General features: G+C 36.6%; 2 protein-coding genes and 2 pseudogenes across 6 annotated transcripts in view; 1 reads left to right on the forward strand and 3 right to left on the reverse strand.

Moving 5' to 3' along the window:
• FGF2 (fibroblast growth factor 2) overlaps positions 1-8,826 on the forward strand; it is a 79,616-nt gene extending 70,790 nt beyond the window's left edge. Inside the window, 1 exon segment of the mRNA XM_027567350.1 lies at positions 2,628-8,826. Coding sequence (XP_027423151.1) covers positions 2,628-2,813 — 186 coding nt within the window. The 3' untranslated portion in view covers positions 2,814-8,826.
• NUDT6 (nudix hydrolase 6) overlaps positions 1-20,858 on the reverse strand; it is a 77,943-nt gene that overhangs the window by 15,325 nt on the left and 41,760 nt on the right. For 3 of the 5 annotated variants that reach the window (XM_027567298.1, XM_027567296.1, XM_027567297.1), the window contains 2 exons: positions 8,223-8,277; positions 3,005-3,694 (listed from right to left, as the gene is read on the reverse strand). In XM_027567298.1, the coding sequence (XP_027423099.1) occupies positions 3,297-3,694; positions 8,223-8,277 (453 nt within the window). In that variant the 3' untranslated portion in view covers positions 3,005-3,296. Of the gene's footprint in view, positions 1-21; positions 67-2,378; positions 3,695-8,222; positions 8,278-12,104; positions 12,187-20,858 lie in introns of those variants that run through there. The other 2 variants (XM_027567295.1, XM_027567299.1) reach the window with 2 other exon arrangements.
• Positions 15,015-19,369, reverse strand: LOC113875143 (annotated as a pseudogene).
• Positions 19,844-20,525, reverse strand: LOC113907691 (annotated as a pseudogene).

The following is a 20,858-nucleotide window of genomic DNA, read 5'->3' on the forward strand; positions in this document are numbered from 1 at the left end:
GCAGCAGTTTAGGAAACTTACATGTCTGAACGTTTGGCACAGATGCACAGTTTCCTTCTTTCTCCTCTGTGTAAAAGAACAAGAAACCTCTGTTTTAAAAAATTGTGGGTTCCATGATGTATTATCCACTTAATCCCTGGTATCATTCCTTTTCTCTAAAATATTAGCAGTTGGCTGAGAAGGCATATATTATTGGTATGGTACATAAACCATTGGTGAAACATTATAGGTGACACACCCTTGAGGCTAACCGAACACCAAAAAATGAGCTTATCAACATCCTGAGGATAACTGATGTGGGTTAGGTCTACTTCTGGGGAATTAGCCCAAATCTCAATGGTGACCTTTCATGTTATCTTTATGATTACATGACTTTTCCTTTAACTCTACTGTTCTGCTTCTGATCTCAAACCTGGAATAGGGAAGAGGAAGATGTTTGTTGCTGGCACTCAAAAATGACAAGATAACCTGTATTACTTTAACACATGAAGCACGATAATTTCATGAAACGTAGAGTGAAAATATTGGCCATACAATATTCACGTTAGTATATGTATTCCACTGTTATCACATTTGAATCTCTTTGAAAACCCCAAGATAGTCCTATGTATCATACAGCTGTTCCTTGTGCAATATCTGCTTCTCTGTAAGGCTACCTGTGATTTATTTGCATCAGAAAGTCTGAAGTTGTTTTCTTAGTTGCAAAAGATGACCAAACTAGATAAATTTGCACTTCAATTTATAAAAGTTAACTGTAGTCAGAACAAGCCAAGTAAAATTCTTATCCCTAGAAGCTGACTAAAGGAGCTAATATTCACTTTTAGGGCTTTTTCAGTACTTTACTTTTAGAACACTGATTATCATGCCAGTTCTTTTCATTGCTGTACTTACATGTTTTTCTCACACTTTATGCCACTCTGTTTATCTTAGAACCAAAGAATCTGGGAAAAGATTCAAGTCTTTTGAATGTGGATTTCCCTAAACCTCAAGTTTCCTAGATTTGAGTATGTAGAAATCAGCTGGAATCTGGTATGCTCATAATACAAAACCATAGGTTTATGTCATGTATCTGTGTACACATGTTGTATTTATATGTGGACATATGTGTGAATGTATATGGTTTTCTATATAAAATTATCATCCTACCCTACTTAACTAATTATAACATAAAATATAATTTTTCTTCTCTTCTCTTAAATTGAGTAAGTCACTTGTTGACTTTTCCCCCCAGAGGTCAGTAAATATCATCAGTGCTGCCCTATGAAGTTGATTTTTGAACATTTACCTGAAATAATGCAACAGCCTATTGGACTCTATAACTTGGAATATTATTTCCAGGTCTCACTATTTGTAAATCTAGCTATTTTCCACCTCCTCTAATAAACTGTTGAAGTAAAATGGCAGAGTAGTTGCCCTTCCCACAAGAGACTGTCTAGATTATTTATTCCTCATTATCTATTAGTGTTTTGAGAATGCTGTGCTGTGCTTAGTTGCTCAGTTGTGTCCGACTCTTTGAGACCCCATGTTCTGCAGCCCACCAGGCTCCTCTGTCCATGGGAATTCTCCAGGCAAGAATACTGGAGTGGGTTGCCATGCCCTCCTCCAGGGGATCTTCCCAACCCAGGGATCGAACCTAGGTCTCCTGCATTGCAGGCAGATCTTTACTGACTGAGCCACCAGGGAAGCCCTTGAAAATGCTAACCGTGTTACAATGTTCCAGTACAATTTTTTGGCATTATATACATTGGCAGTTTTCTGTACAATAAATTATTCTCTTTATGCCTCAGAATCAGTGTTAGTCACTAGGAAAAAACATAATTTAAGGAATAAATTGTTTCTTTGAGTAAAGTATTACTAAAACCCTTCTTCTTTATGGGAAGGTTACCCATGGGTTTCAGTACTAGAGATGCTGCTGCTGCTGCTGCTAAGTCGCTTCAGTCGTGTCCGACTCTGTGCGACCCCATAGATGGCAGCCCACCAGGCTCCCCCGTCCCTGGGATTCTCCAGGCAAGAACACTGGAGTGGGGTGCCATTTCCTTCTCCAATGCATGAAAGTGAAAAGTGAAAGTGAAGTCGCTCAGTTGTGTGCGACTGTGTGTGACCCCATTGATGGCAGCCCACCAGGCTCCTCCATCCATGGTATTTTCCAGGCAAGAGTACTGGAGTGGGGTGCCATTGCCTTCTCTGGTACTAGAGATGGATGGACCATAAATACCTAAGCGAAAGCCATTGCTTTGCGTTTCCCTAACTTTTTCGTGCTTCCTGTTACTGGATTTATCCTTTGTGGAGACCACTGAAAATCTGTTCATGGGATGTTTTAGTTCTGTGCCAGTGTGGTTTTTAGACCACCTGGGTGCTTCTGCTGCCCAATATCTGACCTGTCCGTTGTGAGGCTGCAGGATGGTCCTTGGACTGCTCTTCCAAGGAGATGTGCTTCAAGTTGTACTGCTGACATGCTGTGTTCTGTCCCACATCTTTCTGCAGAATAAGAAACCTGTGTCAGATTTTGGCCTGTTGAGTCTTGCTAGTTTGACTGTCCTGCTGAACCCAAAGCACTGTGTACTATTTCTTTAAATATTTAATATGAAAGTATCACAACAACTACTAATTTTTCCTTTATTTTGCAGAAATGTGTTACAGACGAGTGTTTCTTTTTTGAACGATTGGAGTCTAATAACTACAATACTTACCGGTCAAGGAAATACTCCAGTTGGTATGTGGCACTGAAACGAACTGGGCAGTATAAACTTGGACCCAAAACAGGACCTGGGCAGAAAGCTATACTTTTTCTTCCAATGTCTGCTAAGAGCTGATCTTAATGGCAGCATCTGATCTCATTTTACATGAAGAGGTATATTTCAGAAATGTGTTAATGAAAAAAGAAAAATGTGTACAGTGAGCTGCTCAGTTTGGGTAACTGTTCAGATAACCGTTTATCTAAGAGTAAAATATTTAACCATTGCCTTAGTTTTTTTTTAAAGAAAAAACACAATAACAGCAAAAATTCCTGGAAAATGTATACATTTCCACTTTTTATACAGCATTTCCTTTTATCCAGTGAAACTTACTTAAAGCTACAATCTTTCATACAGTTGCTTCATTTGAAGAGGCTTTTAAAATGTGTACAAACAAGTTTTCTTCATGGAAATTATAGACATTAGAAAATTAAAGTCATATTTAGTTATTAACCCAAATGTCCACTACTTCCTATAATATGGCACACATTAATCTACATGTACAACTTACTTAAACATGTACAACTTACTTAAACATTTTAAAAACATGTAAATATGAATTTAATCCATTCCTGTCATAGTTTTGTAATTGTCTGGCAGTTTCTTGTGATAGAGTTTATAGAACAAGCCTGTGTAAACTGCTGGCAGTTCTTCCATGGTCAGATCAATTTTGTCAAACCCTTCTTTGTACCCATACAGCAGCAGCCTTGCAACTCTGCTTGTTATGGGAGTCGTATTTTTAGTCTTGACTAGATCGCTGAGATTCATCCACTCACACTTTAAGCATTCACGCTGGCAAAAATTTATGGTGAATGAATATGGCTTTAAGCGGCAGATAATATACATATCTGACTTCCCAAAAGCTCCTGGATGGGTGTGCTGTTGCCGAATACTCAGGAGGGATCTGAATTCGGATTTTATACCAGTCTCTTCAAAAACTTCTCGAACTGCTGTATCTCCTACATAAAAGAAAATGTACAAATCAATAACGATTATACTTTTAGAAATTTAATCAAAGATTTTCAGATAAGGAAGCATTATTATGTAAAGATTCAAAAGGTAAAAATTTACCCTAAGAAAAGAAAGCTTTCCCTGTAAACTCTGTCCTCTGGACATCCTGAAAAAACAAAGTATTTTCTTACCACTGTATAGCTAAGAAGCTTTTGAAATAATATTTCTTTGGCTTCTACTTGCAAGCTTACCCATCTATATATATGTATTTTGGGAGTCACATATTTTTAAATTCTTCCTGCTTTATTTCCCAAAAGTTAATATTCCTGTATATTTTTTCATTATTATCTTGTTCCTGATTATCCATTAAAACTGCCTAAACTGATAAACATTTGAAGTAAGAAAAAGTGATCCATTTTTCTTTACAAAAGTCTGTAGAGCTGCAGAATATATAGAACTAGGAAATGATTCAAATCATCCCTGGTCTCTCCTGGGACTGTCAGGCCTCTGAAGTCATAGGTCGGATTTCGTTATAACCATTTTGTTATGCTCTTCTAGTTATTCTGTCAGTGGAATCCCACCATGGTAATTTCTGGCATTTTCTTTGTTTCTTGCTGTTTCAAAGAACTTGGATTCATTCTTCTAACACCAAAATGCTACAGTCATCAGAAGTTTAAAAAAAAACTTGCAATTTACAGAATTTTATAATATTACCAGGCTTTTCACATTTTATAAAGTTGATTTTTAAATAATATGCAAATTTCTAGGACAGGATTTTTATTGCCATTTACTTATTTTTGTGGCTGCTCTTTCTAAATATCCAGATGAACCTCCTACCTGGGATTTCTGTAATTTTCTGATGCTGTCATTGTCTCCCAAAGTGTTTATGAAAAGCCCTAAAAAAGCTGCCTTCCTTGTCTATTTTCTGGGAAGTTTCACAATTGCCACAAGTATAGATTTTTGTTTAAATATCTTTTAATGCCTTCATTTTCTTGTTTGTCAGGTTGTAAACTGTATTTGGCTTCTCAGTAGTCCTGCTAGTGAGGAATAGGCAAGGAAGAGCAAGTAAACAAGAAATGTTGCAGTGTTTTTTCTAATAACAGCTCTGGAAATAAGCACAGGAAGAGTAGTGTGTAAAATATGACATCTGTCTACCATATTTGAATTCTGTGTGAACGAACTTTTTAATTGAGATTTGCTAAAGATCAAATCAACATGGTTAGAAATTATATTTTTAAACTGAAAATATAGAAAAATATATGTTAAGAAAAGGAAAACTTGGCTTAAGAAAAATAATTTTTGTTGTACTAAAAAACTTGTATTAAGTTTGTTACAGATTGTGGCACTAGTCTTAAATTTTACATGTCATTTGCTGATCTGACTTAAAAATTGTTTAAATGTTTAAAAAGTTCTTTAAACATTTTAAAATGACCATGGGGATCTTGTTTAGCTCTTAATAACACTAGTCAAGAGTTTAACATTTAGTTCCTGTGTCTAGCCTGCTTGTATGTTATAGAAGCACAGGATGGGGCTGGTGAGTGAATCTGCCAGGCTTAGCCATCACCACAGCAGCTGATTCAAAATCAGCACTGCCTGGATAGTTTGATCCATTTAACTTGAATCATGATGTCATTAACTAGACTAAAAATTAAATGGGCAAATAAGTGCTTTTAGATCTAGAGGAACCAACCCCTTCTATATTAAAATTGAAATCTCTTCTCCAAGGATTTTATGATGAATTAAAAATTTTAATTTAGGTAAAGTGCGTTATTTGCTGGTATTATTTTAAATGTACTGTAAGTAAACTGAATAACGGTTTTATAGATTTGAAGAATATAGGAAAACCAAGAGGGTTTTGTTTTTATTTTTGCTGGTTGAAAGATGTTTAAAAACATCATAGTGTTTTATTTAGTTAAAGGACAGTACTGAAATGGAGTTTATATTTGTTACTTCTATTTTGTAATATTTAATAACAGGATTAGGTTGAAATAAAATAATAGGAAAAACTGTGCAGAATGTGGATTTTCCTGGTGTCTCCCCCTCACTCTGGTACACTGATGAGCTCTGAGCAGACCCCACTGCTTTACAGACCTTTGGCTATACAGGGAGTTCTCTTCCTGTTAGTGCTAATGAGATTTTTCCCCCCCCAGAAAGGCAGCTTCTGTTTTTAACCTTATCTATAGATAGGCTTATCGGAGAAGGCAATGGCACCCCACTCCAGAACTCTTGCCTGGAAAATCCCATGGATGGAGGAGCCTGGTGGGCTGCAGTCCATGGGGTCGCTAAGAGTTGGACACGACTGAGCGACTTCACTTTCACTTTTCACTTTCATGCATTGGAGAAGGAAATGGCAACCCACTCCGGTGTTCTTGCCTGGAGAATCCGGGGGACGAGGGAGCCTGGTGAGCTGCTGTCTATGGGGTCGCAGAGTCGGACACGACTGAAGTGACTTAGCAGCAGCATAGATACCTTTTTGTACTCTGCTTCATTTACCTAATACTTATCAAAGAATGAAGGATTCCAAACAAATGAGCTTCTTATTTTAACTAGTATTTACTGCTTAACAGCCAGTATGAACATTTGCACATTTATGATGGCGGCAGTCCTATTACATACTTTCCTAAAAACAGAGTTTAAAGAAAATAAATAATTCCTGGTTGATTTGGCTTCATCATTAAGAGTAATCTATTACTATACTGTTACAAAACAGAAATGTACTCTACATAGACATGGTCTTTCAGATCTCTATGTCTCTTATCATTTCTAGCTGCTTTCAGAGTTTTATCACTTCTGAGGCAATGCTTCAGTTTTTCCTACTCCTAGGCAATATGGTAAATGCCAGTTGCTGCTTTTTTCTTAATTCCATGTGGCTGGAGGCATTAAAAACAATCTCTGACTAGGTGGGTTGTTGTTATACCCACAAGTATTTTTAAAAAGTAGTGAATTTCTAGTTATATGGACTTGAAATGTTCTGGAGTACACTCAAACCTAAAGTGTACTTATTTACATGGTGTGGAAATGTGTTTATTTACATTTAAATATATCTGAAATTCAGAATATCAATGAAAACTCAAATGAAAAAAGTTATTCATTTGAAAGAAAAAAAAAAAAAAAGTTATTCATTTGAGAAGGCAAGGTTCAGAAGAGGAAGTTATACAAACTTCCTATAGACTGCTATTTGCCCAGTATGGATTAGATAAGGATGTAAAACAGACACTTAACTAGTTCACATGATCTCATATCACATGATAGTGTGAGATAACCGGGAATTCTAGAGTAAATGGCTTTTTCTTTCAGCACTGGCACTACTACAAAATCCTTTTATTTCAACAGAAGACCTAGGGAAGACTAAGCTAAAGGTCAGTGAGCACCTAAAAACCAAAATCTGCTATGATATATTTGTAGTGAAATTTATTTATAGGATGTTAGGAGTTGGCTGTATACTACAAATAGGACATTTTCATCTGTGGAACATTAAAAAAAAATCATTTCAAGTATATATATATACATTTAAAAATAATTTAGGGCACTGCCTTCATATAAATGATGGCTAAAGAGAATAGGGTACATATACACAGTGAGGAAAAAGTCATAGAAAAATAGTTAAGTATGAAATGAGTTATCTATTGATTTATTATGATAAGGACTGTGCCTGACACAATGGTTTAAGGAAGAGACAGGAAAACTCAATTTCTACTCTCGATTTCCTGTAAAATCAGTGACAAAGAATTCTTAGATTATTTCAAACTTCCCTTAGATACTGAGCTCAGTAAATTGTTCTAGGAAATTATCTCTCATTTCAGACTTTCTCACATGAGACATGTTACCATCTTTTGGCTTTCTGACTATCGAAAAAAATAGATAAAATTTCCATAAACAGAAGAATTATACCACCACTGTTCAATAATTGCCTTTAAAATATTTCACATTTCATTTAAAAGTTCTCTTCAACCTTGTGATAAAATGGTCAAGAATTTTTCTAATAGTAAAGTTCCAACAATTTTGTTATGCCGAGTTGCTCAGTTGTGTGTGACTCCATGGACTGTAGCCCACCAGGCTCCTCTGTCCATGGGGATTCTCCAGGCAAGAATACTGGAGTGGGTTGCCATGCCCTCCTCCAGGGGATATTTCCAACCAAGGGATCAAACCCAGGTCTCCCTCATTGTAGGCAGATTCTTAATTGTCTGACCTACCAGGGAAACCCTCCAACAATTTTAGTCAAATTCAAAATATCCCTTAATGCTAACCTTAACTGTATATCCAAAGTTTCTCATTTCCAAATTATCTAGAAGCAGTCCTAAGCCAAAAAACAGGTGTTATGCTCTGAATGGTATTATTTATACTAATGGAATAAATTGTAGTGTTAAGTTTTGCTATTAATTTTATATCAGCACTGAATAACTTCTTTGAAATTTTCTGACTTAGTCTAAACCAATTAGAAAGTGTAAAATCTCATTCTCAGCTCTAGAGCAAGAAAGTAAACACATAAATTTATTCAGCATTTTCAAGTCAATTATAAATATATAAGATACCCACCAATATCTTCTCCAGGCTCTGACAGGCCTCCTGGGAACTTCCACATGTTTTTCAGCTGTAGTATTAAATCAGAAAGCAAAGTTAACACAGCTCTTATTTACTAACATACACATACATAGAGATGCCACAGAAGCTACCCATAATTGATCAAGGTGGTTGAGAATTTATTTTTTCGTAACTGCCACCAATTTTTTTCAGCTTCCTTCCTCACTCCTTTCTTCTCTCGGGAAACTGCTGACTTGTGAAATCTTTCCTATCTTTTTATTTAGGAAATAGAAGTGGTTTTTTTTATGTTAATGTGATAAATTCTGTATGAGTGAAACAGTGGGGGGAACATCTACTGAATTTGTATAGTTAAAAATTTTTGCTGCTAGTTTATTAAAGAATACATGAATCTTACTGATGCTGCTATAAATTAGTAGAAAATATATAAATGTAATCACTAAAGTATGCTATTTTTAATTTTCAATTTACTTTCTATATTGTGTGTCTAATCAGATATATTAATCTTAAGAGTTTTCTTGTTCTCTGTGTTAATGATTTTATGTAAAAATATAATTGTCTTTCCTGGGAAGTGTGAATAAAATTGATTTAAGTTTCTGGCTTTTTGTATACACCATTTCCTGTTCTTGGTGGGGAGGGGCAGGTGGGAAGATCTGATCTAGGACTGGAGATAAATATGAAAACTTGATTTAAAATCATTCTGCAGTAGTATGAAACAATATTCTTATGGCTGACATGATTATTTTTTCCTGTTAGAATTCTGTTAATATCAATCCATCACCATGATAAAAACTGAAGAATTAGAAATTACAACATACTCATAAAGGTGCTGCAGCTTGGAGCCAGTACACCTCATACTCTTCATTCATAAAACAAGTTTATGGACCTTACTGGTGTGCTTTGTGGACCCACTCATTTCCTGGACAAGAGCTCCTTAAAGAATGTGTCATTTCCCAACTATGCTAGGTTGGAGACTAGTGGCATGGTTCCCAGGGTTTCCACAGACTGTTGATTATGTGGGTACAGAGTTCTGGCTTTCCACCCTTCCGTGTCTGCCTCAGACTTGAGATTAATTTATAAAGCACATTATGTTTTTTTTTAATGTAGCGATATCTCAAAGTATATCTCAACATTAATGCACTGTCACTGGGGTTCCATTTTGAAATTGTTCCAGAAGCTACATTTCTATAGAAACTATGCAGACTTTTTTTTTTTTTTTGTCTGCTAGGATATTAAACTTCACCACTATAAATTCTACTTCTAAAAAAGAAATGTTATGAGACAAACAAATGCTTCCCCAGAACAGAAACAAATTTTGAAAAAAAATCTTCACCTGGACCTGATTGTAAGTAATTGGAAATAGTTGAGCTTACAGTTAGTTCTAAGTGGTAGGCTGAGAGGCGTAAGTTTCGTGATTTGAAAAACCTGGTTAATGCTCTAGATAAAATCAATCATTGAGGGGATAAGTCTGCCTTCAACCTTTTTTTTTTTTTTTTTTACATTAAAAAATACTCCCACTATCTGGGTTTAGCTATGTAAGTAATAATAATAAATACTAGATAACATATTGAATGTTCACTATGTTCCAGACACTATGCTATGTTTTAAGAAGAACTGTACACATTTACAGTAACCCCATGAGAAACTATTCTTGTTCCCATTTTTTTCCTTTAAATTGAAGTATAGCTGATTTATAATACTGTGTTATAGCAAAGTATATAATGTATAGCAAAGTAATTGAGTTATATACATATTTTTTCATATTCTTTTCCATTATAGATTATTACAAGATATTGAATATTGTTCCCTGTACTATACAGTAAATCCTCATTGCTTATTGTTCCCACTTTAGAACTGATGAAACTGAGGACAAAAGATTTAATAATTTACCTGGAGTGACACAGCCAGTGCATAGTAAACTCATGGTTAAAATCCAGGTGATCTGATTCTAATCATCTCAAGAAATTTTAAAAGTTGATTTGGTATTTTCATACTAATCTTTTACCACTATTCACTGCTTTCATATACTTTTTGATCTCTTCTTCAGTTCTGATTGGAACATTCTATATATAAAACCAATTAGAATCTGTTGCTTAGTCTGACATTCCTCCAGGAGTTGAGAATTTGAACTAACACCTAGTTTGGTGTCAGATGTCTGTCTACCTCTTGCCTATGAGTTCCCTATCTAGAATCTTCTGATTGGCATGAGATTTATCATTTTGTTAGTGATTTACTAAGATTTCCAGTATATTGGTCCACAGAGGAAAAATTACTGAGGAAGGAGTAAGGTTGGGCTTTGAATATTTTTTAGTTTATTATCCGTTTTCATCTTTGTTCTCTATCCAATAAAAGAATACAAAACATCTCTCTGCGTCATGTATAAAATTCCATGAACTTTTCCCTGCTAATCTTAAAAAAGAAACTTTCCACTCCCTTTTAAAATAAATATTCTGCTCAGACATTTTTGTGCCTCTTTGCCTTCTGGGTCTTACCCAGCATTCACGTATATGATCCCTCCCTACTTTGAATTAGTGAGGTCATCTAATTCCTGAAGCATATCTGACTTTTACATACTATAAAAAGGAAATTTTTTATAGTATGTAAAAAATTTACATACTATAAAATTTACATACTATCCTTCTAAGTCATAAAAATGTGGGATTTTAAACTATATTTAGAGTAATTCCATCATAAAGAATGGTGAATGTGATAAATTCTTCCTGTACATTTGCCAATTACAAATCTGATGTTCGTGTGTGGGTGTGCACACGCACATGCAGGAGTGGCAAACAGAAGAGAGTGTGGATGAGGTACAGTGGTCCCATCTATCACTAAACTGCTAGCCCCAAAAGTAGGCATTATCAACAAAGGGTAACTTTTCAATGCATTCTTAATATTAACAGAGTGTTAGGTATTTTCTCTGTTCAGGCTATTTCAAGTTTAATTGCTCTGCTTCTTTTAAACCTGTCCTGAAGAAAAACTCCCAAATTTAGTGTTTCTAGAATAGATAAAGAGGAACGATTCATTTTCTGATCCTTTTTCTATTCTTCCAGTCCCATGGACATCTTCTGTTTTCCTAAGCAAATGATTAGCTTCAAGATCTTCCCTGGGTGTGGCTGCTGAAATCCTAACTAGGAATTTGTATAAACAGCAATGCCCCCCGCCCCCCCCCCCAAAAAAAAAAAACAAAAAACATTACTTTCTTTCAAGTCAGAAACTAATCTCTGAACAAGGGTTCAGACTTGCTAGTCTATTCCTTTCAGTCCTCTTGTACTATGTGACCTTCTCATTTCTCCCTTACTCCGAGTTGCTCAGATAGAGAGACCTCATTAGCTTTTATTTTCATTGTTTTAATCTTTAATGTTACTGCTCTCACTTTTCAGAATTCAAAGCCACTGTACTTAGAAAATTAACTGAGTGATAGGTCTCAGGCACAGAGAAATTTATGCACAGTACAGCAGGCCAATCACTCTCTTTCTCCTTCTACTACTGTATTTTCTTAATAACATTTACCACCACTTTTATATATATTTTATTATTTGTATCTCATTTAGTTGGTAAGTTGTGTCCGACTCTTATACAACCCCATGGACTGTAGTCTGCTAGGCTCCTCTGTCCATGGGATTTCCCAGGCAAGAATACTGGAGTGGGTTGCCATTTCCTTCTCCAGGGGATCTTCCAGATGAGGGGATAGAACATGCATCTCCTGGCTTGGCAGGTGGATTCTTGACCACTGAGCCACCAGGGAAGCCATTTGTATCTTACCTATTTGAATATAAGCTCCAGATGTAGAAACCTTGCTTTGTTCACTGATATTTACCTAGTGCTTAAAACTCATGAACTCTGTAATGTTTAGTGAATGAATGAAAAGGTGCCTACCATTAATTCAGCTCTTGAGCACCAGGTTTACAATGTCAAGTCACTGTTAGGTCTTGACAGTGATGGGGCAGCAGTAAAAGAACTGTATGGGTAGGAAAGGAGAAAGGACATGTTTAAAGTATCATTTTAGCTTTGAGTCTGAGTGTACATTTGCTTACAGTGAAGGTTAAACTTTCCTCCCTAAGACATGCTTGACACTAATGCCTGGGAGGAGTGAATCACTTAAAGAAAAACCGGCTCAGATGTCTGAAAATATGCTTATTAGTTATTTATGGCTAATAGCTATCATCAGGGCTTCCCTGGTGAGTCACATGGTAAAGAATCCGCCTGCAATGCAGGAGACCTGGGTTTGATCCTTGAGTTGGGAAGATCCCCTAGAGGAGGGCATGGCAACCCATTCCAGCATTCTTGCCTAGAGAATCTCCATGGACACAGGAGCCTGGCAGGTTACAGTCCACCGAGTCTCAAAGAGTTGGACATGACTGAGCGACTAAGCATAGCACAGCTATCATCAACCTCAGATAGACAGATGATACCACTAATGGCAGAAAGTGAAGAAGAATTAAAGAGCCTCTTGATGAAGGTGAAAGAGGAGAGTGAAAAAGCTGGCTTAAAACTCAACATTCAAAAAATGAAGACCACGGCATCTGGTCCTGTCATTTCATGTCAAATAGATGGGGAAAATGGGGAACCAGTGTCAGATTTCATTTACTTGGGCTCCATAATCAATGCGGATGGTGACTGCAGCCACAAATTTAAAAGACACTTGCTCCTTGGGAAGTATAGTTATGACAAACCTAGACAGTGTATCAAAAAGTAGAGATACCACTTCGCTGACAAAGGTCCAGATAGTCAAAGCTATGGTTTTTCCAGTAGTCATGTATGGATATGAGAGTTGTACCATAAAGAAGGTTGAGCACTGAAGAATTGATGCTTTATAACTGTGGTGTTGGAGAAGACTTGAGAGTCCCTTGGGCAGTGAGATCAAACTACTCAATCCTAAAGAAAATCAACTGTGAACATTCATTGGAAAGGCTGATGCTGAATCTTTTGGCCACCTGATGTGAAGAGCCAACTCACTGGAAACAACCCAGATGCTGGGAAAGATTGAGGGCCAGAGAAGGGGGTGACAGAAGATGAGACCGTTACTGACTCAGTGGACATAAGTTTGAGCAAACTCAGGGAGATAGTGAAGGACAGGAACACCTGGCATGCTGCAGTTCATGGAGTTGCAAAGAGTCAGACACAACTTAGCAACTGAACAACAACAGCAACAATAGCTATCATGCTTAAATTCCACCTAAAACCAAAATAATTACATTATAATTAATATAACAGCATCTCACTTTATACTTTTTATTACAACATTGAGCTATATAAGAATACTCAGTTTTCACATTTTATTACTCCATTAGATAAATCTGGTTATAACAAAAAAATCAAAATCCTAAGTAAGAGTATCACTTCTATTTAATCCACAAAGAAACCAAAGTCTTATATTAATATAATGTGAATTTGTTTCTAACTTTTGCCAATCCCAACTGCCTAGAGGCATAAGGGGAATCATGATTAGATTCTGAGAAGCAGTACTTTCTTATTCTTAAAGAACCAGTCATTGGCAAGACTGAAAATCAGCAAATGAAGAATCTGGATGCCCAATGCTCTAGTTTGGTGGTTCTCAAACTTGACCATGCACCTAAATCACCTGGAGGGCTTGTTAACACATCAGTTGTTGAGTAGTATCCCCAGAGTCTGAAATCAGGCCTGGGGGTGGAGCAGAGGTGTGAGCACATGTGGTTTCCAAGAAGTTGATGCTATTACTGTCCCTCAGTTTCAAATTCACCCTCCATGCTCTGCCTAGTGATGCTAGAGCTGGGACTTCACTAACCAGTTTGTTTTGCCAACTGACTCCCTTAAGCCTCTACCAACAGACCGCAGAGCTGGGGGAGGAAGAAAGGAGAAAGAAAGCTCCTCCTGTCTGCTTCCTGTGCCTTTTCCACATGCCTGTGGGTCTTGTATCGCTTCAGCATGTTGCTTCATTCTGGCAGTGGCAGGGCCTTCCCATAGCAACAGTCACATCCACTTTGCAGTTTTCTAGCATTTCCTACCTAAGCTTCATTGTGCCCTCTCTTCAAAGGTATCAGAAAGCTGATGCTTCATTTGCAGAGGTCTGGGCCCCATGTCCTCCGAGTTCAGAGACAACAACAGGAGTTGAACAGCATTTCTTATTAGAGATTTAATTAGCTATGGGCAGTCCCAGATGAAGGGATGCACAACCTACCAGAATGGCATAAAGATGACTTTAAACCACAGACATCTAAGATACAACAAGATGTAGAAAGAAGCCTTTCCTGAGATTCCCTTTATCAGATTAAAGGGGAAGCATTCTGAGAATGAAGCTGCCATAAATCCCTTCTAGGGGAACTTCCAGCCAGGAAGGAAACTAACCTTTAGTACCTGGTGAGAAACTGTATACACATACTTTATCAGAAGCTGCCATACCTTCTAAAATTACTCTAGCTCCTTCACTTAATCATCTTCCTTTTCTCCAGAATACTTTTTCTTCACACTTTTGTTCTAACCTCTCTTCTTGTACTACTAAAGTATCACTGCTGGTACCTGAATTGAATGAAATTGTTAATCTCAGCAACAGACAAAGGCATCTGTACTATATATTAAAAAAAAAAAAAACTATCTCCCTAAAAACAAACCCCATTCAAGTGAAGTTTTGTATCCTAATATATAGGTATTGCCATATAACTACTGACTCCCTCAAATTCAGGTATTAATTCATTTTATGTTTTCATTTGCTTTATTTTAATGAACAGATTCCTCTCTAGGCTTAAATTCTCATTCAGTTGTGTAATGATGAAAAAGTTATTCAAAGTTTTTCTGAAAAATGGAGATGATAGTATGGGAAAATTTTTGTGGAAATATTTTATGTCATCACAGTGATCATCATTTATGTGATTTTATTTCTATTAAATAGCAAAACATGATGGAATTAATTTTTTTTTAGCCTGAAAACCTCATCATCAGGATCAGGAATGTGTACTATAACAGAAGAACAGGTGACTCGGGGAACGTCAAGTGTTAGCAAATGGTTAGTTATGAATTTTTACGAGGCTGGAAGCCATAGCAGAGCTGGTGCTACCACTTTACCTGGGTTTTTAATCCTCTTCAGATATGGTTCCAAGAGATACCAAATAAACCATTTAGGAACTTATGCAGAGTTATTTACTCAAAAGTCTCCCCAGCTTAAAGGTATGACCTTCAATTGACCCTAAAGGCAATTGATACCCCAAAGAATCTGGAGGCAGAAGATGGAAAACTCTCCACTTGTGTCTTTGTAAGTAAATGTTACAGGATGAATAATGGCTAAAACAATGCCACTTTGGATAGGTCTCTTGGAATTTTTGTTTAGTCATTAAGTCTTGGGTCTCCCTTTGTTTCTTGACTACCTTGGAAAACACTAGCAATTATTTCTTTGAAAATAAGATGAGCAAAACTAGAGAAGCACTGATTGCAGTCATGATTAACTGAGAATCAGAGTTTTTAGTCATTTATAGTGGAGTTTATGCAAATTTATACATACTTTTGACCACAGTCCTGTTTTAAAAATGTAGCTCAACTCAATTCTTTCCTTTTCAATTGCTGTAATACAGATTGCTCTGGAAGTTTGATTTCTCCAAACTGAACCTGTTAAATCATGTTTTGACAGATCTTATAAGGGAAAAAAAACACACCCCCCCCAAAACATCATGCGGTCTAGGTTTGGAGTAAGACAGGTCAGCCCTAACTGCCGGGGAAGCCCTTTTCTTTTTTTCAGACTGCAACCCAATTTTTAATATTTTTAGACTTAGGTTTGTTTTCTATGAATTTCCATATTTTAATAAATGAGTAATTATATAAATAGATTCTTACTTGGTTGATCTACCAAACCTGAAAAACTGCTTAGAGTGGAGACATCATGTTAGCCTGGCTGTCTTTCATTCTCTGTTGAAGTCCTTAATGAAATTTTATTTGACAAAGTCATTTCCAAAATTGTGTTATTTTAATATCTTAAAAGTTTACCCTTTTCAAAACCAGATTACATCTGGTACCCTGCTATATATGTACATAAGAGGATAGGGAGCATTACAGTACTGGGGTATTTAATTTGTGATCACCAAATCTAACTCAATTTCATAAATGGTGCAAATTAGGTCCCCAGAGGCTCATAGATATGCCCAGAGTTGATTCTTTGAACCCAGGTCTCCTGACCCAATTTTGTTTGTACAACTTCTTATGTCACCTGAGCCTAAAAAAGAATAAATAAATTTTGGTGATACTGCTGGTTCTTCAAATGCATGGAAAAGACAATTAAAGGGATACACTTAAAAGACAGTAAAACCTTTTATAATATCTCTTTAGAAGTGTTTTTTATATACCAAAGTATAGATTTTTTTCAAACTTAGCAAAAGAAATGAACCAATTTATGTTACTTGTATATCCTTGTATGGAATCTGTCAATAATGTAATGTTTGGGCATATCATTCATCTGCCATATTGCAGAGAGTTACAATACTTTAGTATAAGCCAATTTAACTGAACAAAATCCTAAATAAGTTCTCTGACCTTAGGTACTCAATTATATATAAGCCCCTTTGGTCTAAGAGTTGTAAGACCTGAATGATAAAATGATAAAATAATGACTACAGGAACTCTTCTTTTGTGGGTTAGAGTAGGATAAGTTAAAGAACATCTGTTGTCCCTCCTAATTTCATGGAGAATAGGGAAATAGCTGTATGTCTGTGAAACTGTTACTCAGTGTTTGAAATTGAATGTGAAGAGAATCAGGGCTTATTACTTTCAAACAAAATGAGTTAATTTAGATTTTGACTAAATTTTTTTAAACAATTACTCTGAAACTGCACTGACTAGACTGGTTCCACTACTACATTATCTGCATGATTTTGGGTAAATAGCCCCTCTATATGCCTTTCACCCTATCTCTAGTTTCTAGATCTAGCAGTTTACCCTATGGTAAAAGATCCCCGTGAGATAAACAACATAATATAATCCTGAATATAATTTCTTATTCACCTTGTCTCATTACCATAATTTATACCTCAATTAAAGCATCATTCTATCTGCAAGTAATATATTTCTTTAAAATATTCTGTAATTTAGATTTCCATTTAGATAAACTTCTCCTCTTCCTCTTTTCTCAATCACTGTAACCTTATGGTATACCTCATTAAATTGTTTTCTCCCTTCAGTGAAACTCCCTCGAAACTCAAACTAATAATGCAAATACAGATGGAGCAAAATTAACATATTAGAAGAAAAGGATAAAAAATACATATGGATCCATGCTGAGACAATACAAAACAAAAACCACATACCACTATGCTATGAGGAGGATCCTGAGCGCACCCTGGCCCAGGTTAACTGATGTTCTCAGACATCCCAGATGTTCCCAGTGCCCTGCACTTTAATATAATTAACTGCTCTGTTAAAGATGTTTCTATGTCTATTTCTGTTTGTTCAAAACAGTCTATAGCAACTTTGACTCCTAATCCTGAACATGACAATAAAGCAGTACCACATTATGTTTTTAGTCAAGTCATAGATTATAACCTAAGTATTTTCAACTCTTACTCATCTGTTTAAAACCAGACATTTAGGGAGCTAAGCAACATAACTGGTTGGAGATTTCAGATATATCATTTAACTATCCTCTGCTTCAGTGAGAAAGGATCCCTAAAGCTACTGATGAAAAATCTTCAATTAAAAATCAAGCAGGCTGACTCAGTGGTGGGCAGGTGAAGAACCTTTGCCCACAAAATCATCTATAACACTCCAGTTTTCTTTGCAAGACCAGGCTGCTCCTGACCCACCATTACAACACAACCAGGGTTCACATCAGAATATGAAGTCGAATAGACACTAATTCAAAACTACTTTTGGAACAAATGTCAGATTTTGATCTGTCAATGGTTCCATAGTGCAGTTGTCGTACAAAGCAGAGGCTCTGCATCACAACACTTGACTTTTCCTCCACTGAACATACCAAGTTAAACTGCTAAAGTAAAATAAGGCCTGAAAGAGGTACTGCATTTGAAATTATAATTAAGGCTAAATAAATACGGCTGGCTTGTGGTTCAAACTAATGTGCCAGTGATTATGTTAACCAAGTTTCGCTTTTTGTCCTCTAGCCTGTTTGTGAAGATGGTTCTCTCTCTCCTCCCAAGACCAGCATTCCCAGATGTGAGAGTGAGGCCTCCTTCATGGCTTTGGACTAGATACATATATGGTGGTGCTCAAAGGTTAACTTATCAGCACAGCATTTCTCACGACAGAGTGCAAAAGACCAGGAATGGGTGTTTGCATCACAGTTAGGTCACCATGAAAGTATTTTCAATGAAAATGAACATCTTATCCACCCCCACCTTCTACTTCCATGTCAAATCCACCAACAGTTAGGTGGATGAATACTGAAAGTCATTCCAAAGCCAAAGAGCTTGCCAAAAGCTGGACCCCTCTTCATGAACCAGTTGCTGCTCCACAAGTGGCAGAACATCCTGACTGGCACAAATGATGGCAGGGTTGTAAAGACAATACCACAGGGTGAAACACCCTTCTTACTTGGTTCAGCATTTAACTGGCAGCTGTTAAGGTATTCAGCTGATAAATATGTATCAACATCACAAAAAAACATGAAGATCTTTCCCTGTTTCTCAAGCTCAGACACCGACATTTAGTCCTTATCTATGATTAAACTCTTCATTCAATGAGACCAAAAAGGTGTTAATTGTGAAAATTAGACTCATCTGCTACAGATTTTAGGCTAGAACAGACTCTAGATTAGTCCTTCTTTACAAAATACATCACTGTGAGATTAATTCTCTAGTCCTGATGCATATATACATCCCTGAAGTTCTGCATAAACTGTGCCAATACTTGAGTTCTTCTAGCAAGTGGCAAAATAATATTAATCATGGATCTAGTGGTCAATCATCTGATTCTTCACTTTCATGAGAGGTCAAAAAGGGTGGGAAGAGGATCGATCACATGTCTATACACTGTAAGATCTGTTTTCTTCAAAAAAGAGTTCATAATGTGTGCCCATATCTCTCAGTGTAATAATACCCTTCTATGATATAATTTTCATTAAATATCAGTTTCTCTCCAAGAGTACCATCCTCATCTTCCTATTCATCATTTTCATCTTCATGATTAATGTCCTCTAAGCAAGCTTCAATAATTGCTACCAATTCATCTCACTTCAGTTCAGTTCAGTTCAGTCGCTCAGTCGTGTCCGACTCTTTGCGACCCCATGAATTGCAGTACGCCAGGCCTCCCTGTCCATCACCAACTCCCGGAGTTCACTCAAACTCACGTCCATCGAGTTGGTGATGCCAATCCAGCTATCTCATCCTCTGTTGTCCCCTTCTCCTCCTGCCACCAATCCCTCCCAGCATCAGAGTCTTTTCCAATGAGTCAACTCTTCACATGAGGTGGCCAAAGTACTGGAGTTTCAGCTTTAGCATCATTCCTTCCAAAGAACACCCAGGACTGATCTCCTTTAGAATGGACTGGTTGGATCTCACTTATCTTTCTTTTTAAAATTTATTTATTTTTAACTGGAGGATAATTGCTTTATAATATTGTGTTTCTTTCTGCCATATAGCAACATGAATCATCCATAGTATAGGTATGTCCCCTCCCTCTTACACCTCCCTCCCACCTTCCACCCCTACTTCTCTTTTCTAACAGGCTTTTCCTTAGGATAGTGAGTGAGATTCATTACCAACTGCAATACTTTCATTGCAGTAAAACATTCAAAGGGAATGACTCCATAAGGTAGTCTGGCTCCTATGCTAACTTCAGCTTTATCAATTTGAGAATGAAGAGACTCCAAAAGATCCCAGGTAGTTGTTCTTTATTGCCTTGATAGCCTTTGCTATTAGCCCCTATAATATACTCTAACAATAACATCTTCTCACTCATTTCCTGTAATTCTTCTTTTAATTGGGACATTTGGCCTTTCAGACTGGTTGCCCAGTTTGATAATGTTCTCACTTATGTAGGAGGGTTTGATAAAACTCTGCCATAACTTTCCATAATGATACTAGTAAGAGATGCATTTGCAGTCTCGGGGGCACATTCCATAAAGTGCAAAAATAATAAACTGGAGACTAAAGAGAGACCTAACAGCAGCCAGTAGGTCCTGCTGTGAAGAATCAATCATTTTCTAGGCATTCTTATTAATGTGAACTTGCCTAATGAGATAAGTGCTTTACTTGTTCATACCTTTAGCAAAACGTTATCAAAAACTACAAGAGTCAAAAAGACATTACATAATGATCAAGCGTTCAACCTAAGAAGATACACAGTTGTAAATATATATGCACCCAACATAGGAGCATCTCAATATATAAGGCAAATGCTAAAAGCCATAAAAGGGGAAATCAACAGTAATACAATAATAGTGGGGAAAATTAACACCCCACTCACATCCAATGGACAGATCATCAGGCAGAAAATTAGTAAGGAAACACAAGCCTTAAATGATACATTAGACCACACAGACTTGACTGATATGTTCAGGATATTCCATATGAAAGAAGCAGAATACATTTTATTCTCAAGAGCACATGAAACATTCTCCAGGTTAGATGACATACTGGGCCACAAATAAAGCCCTGATAAATTTAAGAAAACTGAAATCATACCAAACATCTTTCCTGATCACAACACTATGAGATT

Source organism: Bos indicus x Bos taurus, chromosome 17, assembly GCF_003369695.1.
Source record: "Bos indicus x Bos taurus breed Angus x Brahman F1 hybrid chromosome 17, Bos_hybrid_MaternalHap_v2.0, whole genome shotgun sequence".
Classification (NCBI taxonomy): domain Eukaryota; kingdom Metazoa; phylum Chordata; class Mammalia; order Artiodactyla; family Bovidae; genus Bos; species Bos indicus x Bos taurus.